Below are 11,474 nucleotides of genomic sequence, written 5' to 3' on the forward strand. Positions count from 1 at the left end.
TGTTTTTATTACTTACAAAATTTAAGAATATATAATTATTAGAAAATATTAATGAAGTCAATTAAGTGATATCTGCGAGTATGGTTGATATTCTATATAGTGAAAGAATGAAGAACAAATTGATCGAATGTCTTGATGAGATATTACGAGATGAAAATAAGAGAAATCATCATCTTAAACTGATTCAATTAGATATATTGAGTTATTGTAGCAGAATGAATAGTTTAATTCGAATACTTGGTGATCATGAAATTCCATCAAACAAAATAATTATCATCAAGATGAATTTGTGACTAATTCTTACAAATTTTATCTTTTTATATGTAACATATTGAATTGATAAAGTTTCTTCATATGCAACATTAGAAAAGTATTGATTGTAATAGTTTATAGAATAATATATTGATGTTGCTTTCATTTTAACATAGTATTTAATTTTAATTGTAGTTTAATTCAATTTTTGTTTAATCTATATTGTAATTCTTTTGTATCGTAAATATAATATTTAATTTTAATTACAGTTTAATTCAATTTTTGATTTTTTATTATATTCTAATATATTTCTTAATTAATCTGCTATTTTATTATTATTGTTTCACAGAATATTTGGAATATGAAAATGTATTAAAATTCCTAAAAAGTACAAATCATTGAATTTTGTAAAAATAGATAAATCATCCACCTTTAGTTAAAATTCTATAAAAACGTAGTCAATTATTTTTAAAATTAATTTAATTTAAATTATCATTAAAAAATATATATTAATTTCAAATATATATAATATAATTTTTTTTCATAGCATGATATAAAATTATTTAAAAGTAAATGTCAATTTATTTATTTATCTAAATTACATAAAAGTTTCATACCCCCGTGCATCGCATGAGTTTTCGACTAGTTAGGTTTAATTATTGTTGTTTGTTGTAGCTAGCAGATATTAATTTAAAAAAACTATAAATTATTTCTTAATTAATAATAACCAAACATTTTACGAGAACGTTTGTTTCAACTTTTTAAAGTAATTTTTAGCGTTTCAATCTAAAAGCAAGAAATATATAATATCCGATTAAATGTATAAAACATCAGATTTTAATTTTTTTTTTTGAAACTTTTTACGAAAAACTCATTTTTAAAATTTTGTATAAAAAAATATTTGTTTTATTTAATTTTGACAAAGGATCATTCTTATTTTCATATTTCACGTTTCCTTTTTACCATTATTTATATCTTTTTAATATTATTACTAAAACAACCAAGATTTTACAATATTCAATAAATTTTAATTTTTAACTTTTATTTACTTATTTCAGTTATTTTTATTTACTTATTTTATTTTTTTAGCTGATTAACCGATTAATATGTTGTATTCATCAAAGATTTCCCCTTGTGCTAGTATCATTCTAACCACTATCAAGCATTTTCCAAGACGAGATAAATGGATCTCCTCCACAATTTTGATAACAACATAATTAAGAATATAAAATATTGTCCTACAGTGATCTCCAAAGTGCTATATAAAAATGTTAAAATGATGTTTTTTTAAGAAAAAAAATATATTAATGCAAATCAAATACAAATCTGGACAAATACAATTTGGTGGTCGGAGTCTATCCGATCATTCTACAAGTCATGACATAGAATAGATAACTCTAATTAATTCGTAAACCACACCATTAGCAGAACGACCAATAAACTTTCACAACATTTAAGAAAAAATCTCCAAAAAACTGACATTTGGGTGAATTAAAGGCCATGATTAAATTTCCATATAGCATAATAATGGCAAACCAAATAGTATTGCCTCCATTTACATGTCAGAAACTGAAACAAGAAGAACTGGATTGCAGGAGGAGAGAGAGAGCATATAATCTATACCGGTTTTCAGAGCAATTCGAACATCAGGTCTCCATGAGCAGGCAAAGAATGGAGCACAAACCGAAGTTGCCTCGATACACCTGTGCTTGGCCAAATAATCTTATGGATTAAAACCTTATTTGGCCGCTGTGACATCCAAAATGTTGGCATTTGACACCCATGTCATGATTTGGTAACATTTAGCTCCTGTAGTATCTTAATTTGTGATATTTGACTCGTGTGGTATGATTTGGTAACATTTGGCCCTTGCCGTATCCTAATTTGTGACATTTGGCCCTTGTCGGATCCGTTATCTTTCCATCTATATGAGGGCCTAATACCCGGACCAAATGTTACCAAATCATATCACATAGGTCAAATGTCACAAATTAAGATACTACAGGCGCTAAATATTACCAAAATATACAACAGGCACCAAATGCCAACATTTTGGATACCACAAGCCAAATAAGGCTTTAATCCTAATCTCATTAAATCCCGAGCTTTAGAAATGTCTCAACAGCATCCAGAACAACTTTGGACTTTGAACTTACTTAAAGTGAGGTATTAGCTTTCTGAATTTGCTTTGATCCCCGAACATATTTAAAGTAATACACGTTTTAACTTGTCAAAATCTCCTCTTACTCTGCAGCGCAGCACTAAGCGGTTAATCATGTCACAAGGGTCTAATAAGACATCTCCAAAATTCAAGGGACCAATCAAATAATTCGGTCAAATACCCGTAGTATACGAAGCTGAGGAAGTCTATGCCTGATGATATTTGCTACTCATTCTCCGTTAACAATCGATCTAGAACATCTTTCCCTGTATCCGGCTTAATTACAACCTTGTTTAAGAAGAGGTCCCAAGAATCACGATCCATTCCACTTGCCATAGCCATGGAAACAACCTTATTGATTTCGTCTGTTCCCATCTTAAATAACTCCTCAATCAACATACTATAAGTCAACTTATTAGGCAAGCATTTTTTCTCCAACATCTCCTTGAGAATTCCAATACCTTCCTTGATATTCCCAACCTTAGAAAACCCCTTAATCAGCATATTATATGTAAAAGCATTAGGCTTGCAACGCTTTTCCACCATATCATCCCACAATCTCCCTAACTCACTCAACTCGCCTTTCTCGCACATCCCAGCAATTAATGTATTGTATGTTATAAGACTCGGGATTGAACCGCACTGAAACTCATCAAACAGCTTCCTAGCTTCCTTTATTTTCCCCTCCTTACATAGCCAGTGAATAAGTGTGCTCGTTATTGCGTTATCCGGGGTGCAATTCTTCTTCAACATCCTCTTCCACAACTCACAAGCTTCCTCCACCTTCCCTTCTTGACACAAGACATCTATAACCTTACAACAAAGAGCAGAACAGGGTATAAACTTTTTGTCAAGCATGTCATTGAGGAGGTTACATGCTTCACCAGCCTTTTTCGCCTTACAAAATGCCTCGATCATCACTCCGTAAGTTACCTCATTTGGCTCAACTTGCATATCGTCCATAAGTTTAATAGCATCAGCTAACTTTCCTTGCTGACAGTACCCGTTCATCAATATCGTATAGGTTGTTGCATCTGGCAACCACCCTCTATCAAAAAGGTCAGCAAAAACCTTCTTAGCCTTAACCATGTCACCACGAGAAACATACCCACCTAAGATAGTGGTATATGTGACCACATTTGGGATCATACCCATGGAGGGCATTTCATGAAATACCTTGACTGCAGCTTCAACGTCATTCGTCTCACAGAGTGCTTTAATCAAAATATTAAAAGTGAAAACATTAGGGACAACTCCATACGAGCTTCTGCAATTCTTGAACACGGTATGCACCAAATCATATCTTTTGTTTTGCACCAAAGCATTCAATAGTGTGTTAAGGGATCTCACTGAACGCTGTACCTTAAAGTCTTGGATACGGATAAAAGTTTTGAGCGCCAAGTCAGGCTTGCCTGACAGACCATAGTTGCGGATCAAGTTGATGAACAGATTTTCTCCACATTTGATTTCAGCCTTTTGCAAATCAGATAGCAAAACTTCCATAGGTTGAAAGGCGCGAGCGCTGGAGAGTTTGTGGATAATGGAATCATAGGTGTCGTAATTGTGTGAAAAACCCGGCTGGTATTTGCTAGCATATTCAAAGATTTGGAGGGCAAGGTCCAGATTTTGTTGGCGGGTGATCAAGGAAACAAGACGTTTAGGATGGAGGCGTTGGGGCCAATGTTTGATTGGAGGGGTGACCTTGTAGGGTTGATCGAGAGAGGTGATTGGACTGGCATCAGGAAGGGAATTTATGGTGGCGAATGAATGGACGAGTTTGAGAGGGATTATGATTGGATAGCGGTGAGATTGAGCGAAACATAGCATCATTGCGAAAACTCTGATTGCCTCTGTTTCATGCAATAAAAACTTGCCTCTGTTGCACTGCTAGCATTAGCACTGGCTTCAGCTTATTCCCAATGAATGCAACACAAGAAACACAATTGAGCAGATTCCAAGGGAAAATCAAAAGAAAAACCATGTACCGTCAGATAAAGTGCAAACTCCCAAAACTATCAGAATACCAAAATCAGACCAAGACTGTTTCCCTTCTTTTAACCATCAAGAACCCAACTCGATCTGAAAAATCAGGAACTGAAATCCATGAATAAAAACAAAGAAGCATTCAAATAAATAAATTGCTCAGAAGTAAATATATAAGTGTCAGATTAATGCAAAAGAAGTGGAAGAAAAAGCTCAGTTCAAATCTATTTCCACAATTAAATAGATCAGAGAAACAAAACAATCAAACCAAACAAGACCAAAGGCACAGTCAACTAGCTCTCAAAACATTGAATTGCTGTAAAATCGAAGTTAGAAAGGCTGAGAGCGGAGCGACAGAGACTAACCTGTTGAAGAGTAACTTGCTGTTGAAAATAGAAACAAGCACTGCTCCTCTGTGGACATGAAGCCTTTTTCAAGGAATATGCTTGGAAGGACTGAGCCTTCAGAGCAGGAAATAACTAACATAAAAGCTACAAAAAGGAAAAAAAGAAAAGATTAACTGCTTTTAAGTACTCAAGCTAATTCCAAACGACTTGCAGCACAGAGGCAACTGTAATGAAGCTAATTATTTCCAATTCTATAATATTCTAAAACAATGACTTGCAGTATACAACAACAACAACAAAGCCTTAGTCCCGAAATGATTCGGGATCGGCTAACATGAACCGTCATATGAAACCGTGAAATCAAGTCGTGTCAGCGACATAAATTCTCTCCCCCCACTCCGCGTCCTATCCACTGCCATATTTTCCTCAATCCCCAATAAACTCATATCACTCTCAATTACCATCTTCCAAGTTTGCTTAGGCCTTCCCCTACCCCTCACCATTTCATCCCTTTGCCACTCTTCAGTCCTTCTAACCGGCGCATCAAACACTCTTCGTCTAACATGACCAAACCACCTTAGTCGGTTTTCTCTCATTTTATTCTCAATAGATGTAACCCCTACTTTCGTCCTAATTATTTAATTCCTCATCCGATCCTTTCTCGTATAACCACACATCCATCGCAATATACGCATCTCCGCCACCGACATCTTATGAATGTGACTGTGTTTCACTACCCAACATTCCGTACCATATAACAATGCAGTCTAATTGCCTAAAGGTAGAAAATCATGTCAACAGGTCGTCTGTGTCGGATTAGTGTTAAATGGATTGAGATGAACACGACAAGATTAACTATTAGTGTTAAAAAATCCAACACAAACATGATCGCATAAATACAGTACATGCATAACACGTTTAATTAACTAAACGTGTTGAGCTAACACAATCCAATCTGCTAACTCGACCCCATTTGTTACATGAACTAGCCCAACGAGATAACCCCAACCCATCAACAAAACCCAACCTGCTAACATGACACCGAAAGTAATAACATAAAAAAAACTAAAAAATCTACATAAAGATTAACAATATTCATACTAAACCATCCAAATCCATTAAATTAAAAATAATATACAACTACTACATCTTCGAATTTTGACAATTCGCATCCATCAAACTAACTAGGATAGACTTGTAATTTTATCAGCATTTTAATTCCAAGATAGCAGAGAAAGGGTAGGTCACTCTCATATCAGAAGTTTCAAGGCCTCTCAGTTGGACAATCCCATTTAGAAATATTACCCTTCTAATTAACTCCTTACACAGAAATCAGGCCTACAATTAGAATTGAACTCTCAAATTCAGAACTCGAAACTAATCAAAGTTAAGATAACTTGCAAAGCAAAGCACTAACCTTTTCTAATAGGAAAGGAAGCATCTGACCGCATAATTTTAGCCTAGCAATGGCTGAATCCCAAAACCCTAATAATCCTGAAGAAGATGATGAATCAATGGCGGAAGCTGCATGAAGAACCAAAGTAGTCAAGGAGAAGAAAAAATAGAGCTAAACAAAGATTACTGTAATCGGGGCTGCTGAGGTTTTCTCAATCGGCCGGAACACTCTCACTCCCCTTATTATCCTTTACTTATCCCTTGATTCAAACCATCATATCATATACCTAGACCAACCCAAATAAACCAAATAAATGGTTTTCGTCGTGCCAAGAATCCTAGGCTACAACTGAAAGTGCAAGTTTTCTAATACAGTTGTTTTAAGCTTAAATTATCAGTGAGTTTACCTAATGGGAAGTCACTTCCGTTTAGAAAAATCATGTAATGGTAATTTAGTCATAATATATAATTATATCTTTATTATTATACAATAAAAAAGTACTTTATTATGACAACTGATCTTCTTTTACAGCAATCTAACTTCAACAGAACACGTTTTTGGATATAATCAATTGAAAGTAGAGGATCCTTACCAAGTTGATGGGGGGAGAGAAAGCCATACATTACTATTACCCAAAGAAGCAAAATTACAAACAAACATTGAAATTGCATAACTATAAGCTCAGATGAAAATAATTGAAGCAAAAAAAAAAAGGTTTAAACATATCAGGCCCCTGAACTTGCCAAATATTCTGATTGACCCCTGAACTTTGAAGATGCCTCGTTAGTCTCATTAACTTATTTAAAATGATCTATTGGATTCCTAAACTTGCTTAAAGTCACCTAATGACCCTTTGAACTTGCTTAAAATGACTTATTGACCTTTTAAACTTGCTTAAATTGGCTTATTGGTTAAAGTAATAGGCCTTTCAATCCGTATAAATTAACACTTTGAATTGATCAGCAAGTTCAATTTGATCAAGTACAAGGGAGCGGGGCCTGATGCATTAATCTTTCTGCAACAAGGCAATGTATTACAGTAATTCGTTTATGAACAGAATAGCACAAACAGTCAAACTATATAGTGATCAATAGCCCATCTCAATTCAATCATTAATATAACGATCAGTGTTTAATCAGAGCACAAATTATAAGGGTAATATCAAAACAGAGTACAGACCAAACTCAAATACTCATACCCATCTTAATTCCATCTCAAACCAACAAAATTAACCAGGAAAAAGACTAGGTTAGACTTACGATGGAAGGGATCAGAGAGCGATGAATCGAGAAGGAGATGCCGGATCAACGGCGAGCCGATGAAACAAAATCCTAAAGGCTTAAACACGCAATGCAAATGCAATTTGTTTGAGAAGAAGCTATAAGAGTTGAGAAAAATTACCAATAGGGTTTTGGTGCGTTTGGAATTAGGGACATGTATAATAGCACCATAAAAACTAGGCAAAAAGCATACTGAACCCCTATCTTTCATTCATTGTTTGTTGCATTAAATTCTCCATCTTTCATTTAGAAACATCGAAGTCTTGGTCTTTTTATTGTTTGCTGCATTAAGCCTTACATTTTTCATTTAGAAATATTGAGCCATTGAGCTTTCATATATGAGTGTATTAGGTCATTCCATAAATCAATTCATATATAAATATATTAAGGACCTGTTTAATTCAACAAATTAATAAAAATAAAAATAAAAAATATATTGAACACAATGAAACCTTGTTTTTCGATAATTATGTTCTAAAAATAAGGCATTACATTCAAACTAAAGCTAAACAAAAATCATCAAGTGAGTCCCCATCTTATCCTAAAATAAAAAAATTGTGACTATTTACTATAATAATCTCTGTGTTGGTTCAAAATGAGTTTGAGGAAGATGGTCTAAAACTATTCAACCGGATGATTTTCGTTGAGGCCTCAATTGGTGATTTTTGTTTAGCATGAAGACTCAATTGATGATTTTTGCTTACTTTAGGGACCTGATTGATTATTTTAATAGTTTAAGATTCTAATTAACTTTGAAAGTTTAGTTTAAGGAGCCAAATGGGCATTATGCCTAAAAATAAAAATAATGTTAAAAAGTAACAATTTTGTACAAATAAGAAGGATAATTTTGTCAATAGTAAGTGACTACAAACAATGTTCATGAAAAACTCTAAAAAAGAGCTTTTCGTAAAAAGTTCCAAAATGCTACAATGTCTAGAAAAAATGCTAAACGATGCGGTTATATAAACCTAACCAAACATACCCTTAATACACTCATATATGAATTGATTTACGGAAGGGCTTAATACACACATATATGAAAGATCAAGGGCTCAATGTAGCTAAATGAAAGATCGAAGGCTTAATGCACCAAACAATGAAAGATCAGGGATTCAATGTGTCTAAATAAAAGATCGAGAGTTTAATGCACCAAACAATGAAAGATCAGAAACCTCATGATGTTTTTTTTACGTAAAAACAACGTAGTTTTGATATGCACATTCAAAAATAAGTTGTTTGTTAGGAATGTCAAACGTGTTATATCATCTGTGTATTTTACATAATTTTATACAATATTAATTTATAGGCTTAATGCATCATTTGTTCCCTGAACTTATCTAAATAGCTTGATTGGCTCCCTGAACTTTCAAAGTGTCCCGATAGTCTCCTGAACTTGCATAAAATGTTCAGTTAGCCCCCTAAACTTGCGTAAAATATAATCAATTGATCACTCGATCCTAAAAAAAAGTAAGTTAAATGCGGAAGATGTATTGCACGAGTCTTAAAAAAAGTAAAACGACTGAAATCAGAGTATACGGTTCTTAGATTAGAGAAGACAAGTTGTATAGTTGAGCAAACAATAACTTTATTTTTAATCTATTTTTAATTATGTAATCACATTTTAAGATGCGTGGAATACATCTTCCGCATTTAACTTACTTTTTTGCGATCATGTGATCAAATTATTACATTTTATGCAAGTTCAGGGGGCTAATTGAATATTTTATGCAAGTTCAGGAGGCTATCGGGACACTTTGAAAGTTCAGGGAGCCAATCAAACTTTTTGGATAAGTTCAGGGAGCAAATGATGTATTAAGGCTAATTTATATCTATAAATTTTACATGATCATGTAAATACAATAAAAATGATAATAAATAAATCGTATCAAACGGATTTTTCTTTATAAATTATGTTGTCTAGATTCTTTATCCATGAAACAGTCCTGTGTACCATAGGATTAGATTACCTATTAATTCAAGGGTGAAGGTTCAAATAGAGCTTACCTATATCTTGGGAGGTCATGAGTTCGAATCACATCTGGGTCTGGTGGTGATTTTTCTTTCTTCTTTAATGTAAGCGCATTGCACAATTTTTTTTTTTAAAAAAATGGTGAAGGTCCAAATAGAGTTTGGACATTAGGATCCAATTAAACGGGACTGATTCATGAAAATTGTAAAATAAGTGCTATAAATAAATAAATATTGAATTTAAATATAAAATATTATAAATATTAAAAGAATTGTTTGATACATACTAAATTTTAGAACATTAAAGTTTTTCAAAAAATATCTTTTAAAAAAAGGTTTTTTAAAAACACTAACCATATAATAGTCCACTAAATTCGGTTAATCAATTATTTCGATCGGATAATCGATAATAAAATAATTCTAATTTTTATTGTGTGTAGGACTATAAACTGAAGAGTGAATGAGATGAAGAATGGAACGACAGAAACCGGAAAGGATAAATGAAGTAAAAATAAGATTCAAAACAAAGAAATGAAAAAATAATTGGTAGATTGATTGTATACATACAAGTGTTCAGAATTCTAGGAATTCTGAAAATAGTCTAGATAAGAGGGATCCTAATGGTACCTCAGGAAGGCTCTTAGGAGCCCCTAATAAATACCTTTTATAAGGTTTGGGTGTGGTCAGTAGTCTTCCTTTCTATGGATTTGTTGGCTTGGAATGTCAGAGGAGCGGCTAGCAAGGCTACCTGGGTCCATGTTAATGATTTAATTAAGCAATTTAATCCTTCCTGTTTTGTTTTGATGGAACCGATGATTAGTGGTGTTAAGGCAGAGGAGGTGGTTAAAAAGTTTAGAAATTGGAGTTGTATTAGATCGGAAGCTATTGGTCGTGCTGGTGTGATTTGGCTTTTTTGGAAGCCAGATCGAATTCATTTTGATATTATTAGTATGGATAAGCAGTTCATTCATTGCAAAGTGAACTTGCCTGGTGACAATCCTTTCTTCTCTACCTTTGTTTATGCTGATCCTTTCTTAGCTAATCGTAATAGGCTCTGGGAAGTTCTTTATTCGATTAGTATTAATATGACTGATTCCTGGTTTGTGGCTGGTGATTTTAATGATATTACTGTTATGAGTGATCAGAGAGGGGGGGCTAATCACTATATTAATCGTTGTTTGAATCATAAGCAGAGTATGGATGTGTGTGGGCTGTCAGATTTGGGGGCTGCGGGTCATAAATTTACTTGGAGGCGGAATAGTACTTTTGTTCGTCTGGATAAAGTTTATGCCAATGTTTGTGCTCAAATCAGGTTTCCTGAGGTTTCTGTTCTTAATTTACCTTTCAGACATTCGGATCATTGTCCTATCTTATTTAGGATGTGTAGAGGCCAGCAGTATAAAGGGAATAGGCCATTTAGATATCAGATTGCTTGGGAGTCTCATCCTGAGTTTAAAAATTTTGTGAAAGAGAATTGGATTCCGCATTCTAATGTCTTACAAGCCTCGGAAGGTTTTAGGAAAAATGTTATTGAATGGAATAGAAAGATCTTTGGTCATATTATTAGGAGAAAGAATAGCTTGTTGAGAAGAATTGAGGGTATTCATTGTAGATTGGAGGCTAGATTTGATCATAGTTTGGATGGTCTTCTCAAAACCCTTCAAAAGGAGCTTGAAGCTGTGTTAAGACAGGAGGAGCTTCTTTGGTTTCAAAAGTTTAGAAAATCTTGGATTAAAGATGGGGATCGAAATACCAGATTTTTTCATCTTTCAACTATAATTAGAAGGCAGAGGAACATGATTGATGCTATTAAAGATTGTAATGGTAATTGGGTCTATGAGGATGGAGATGTTCGCAATCTTGCCCTGAACTTTTACAAAGATTTATTCAAAGAGGAGACTACTGATCTTAGTAAAGCTCTATCTACGACAACTTATCCAAGGATTGAGGAGGATAAATTTCTGAAAGCCTTCCATCCCTTTAATAAGGAGGAGATTGATCACGCGATTTTTAGCATGGGAGCCACTAAAGCTCCTGGGATTGATGGTATTCCTGTTGGTTTTTATCATAAGCATTGGGATACTGTG

At 33.7% G+C, this 11,474-nt stretch overlaps 1 protein-coding gene across 3 annotated transcripts; it reads right to left on the bottom strand.

The window, feature by feature from the left end:
* Window positions 1–1,555: 1,555 nt before the first annotated feature.
* Window positions 1,556–7,609, bottom strand: LOC136205840 (pentatricopeptide repeat-containing protein At5g16420, mitochondrial). 3 transcript variants are annotated; one of them, XM_065996653.1, is made up of 4 exons: window positions 7,399–7,609; window positions 6,161–6,267; window positions 4,762–4,887; window positions 1,556–4,492 (listed from the first exon to the last, which is right to left on the bottom strand). In XM_065996653.1, the coding sequence occupies exon 4, from the start codon at window positions 4,241–4,243 to the stop codon at window positions 2,639–2,641; it is 1,605 nt and encodes a 534-aa protein (XP_065852725.1). In that variant the 5' UTR covers window positions 4,244–4,492; window positions 4,762–4,887; window positions 6,161–6,267; window positions 7,399–7,609; the 3' UTR covers window positions 1,556–2,638. The 3 variants fall into 3 exon arrangements, with proteins under 3 accessions (XP_065852725.1, XP_065852726.1, XP_065852727.1); XM_065996654.1 differs by having other exon boundaries at window positions 1,556–4,507; XM_065996655.1 differs by lacking the exon at window positions 6,161–6,267.
* Between the last annotated feature and the right edge of the window lie 3,865 nt (window positions 7,610–11,474).

This window comes from Euphorbia lathyris, chromosome 9, assembly GCF_963576675.1.
Source record: "Euphorbia lathyris chromosome 9, ddEupLath1.1, whole genome shotgun sequence".
Classification (NCBI taxonomy): Eukaryota; Viridiplantae; Streptophyta; class Magnoliopsida; order Malpighiales; family Euphorbiaceae; genus Euphorbia; species Euphorbia lathyris.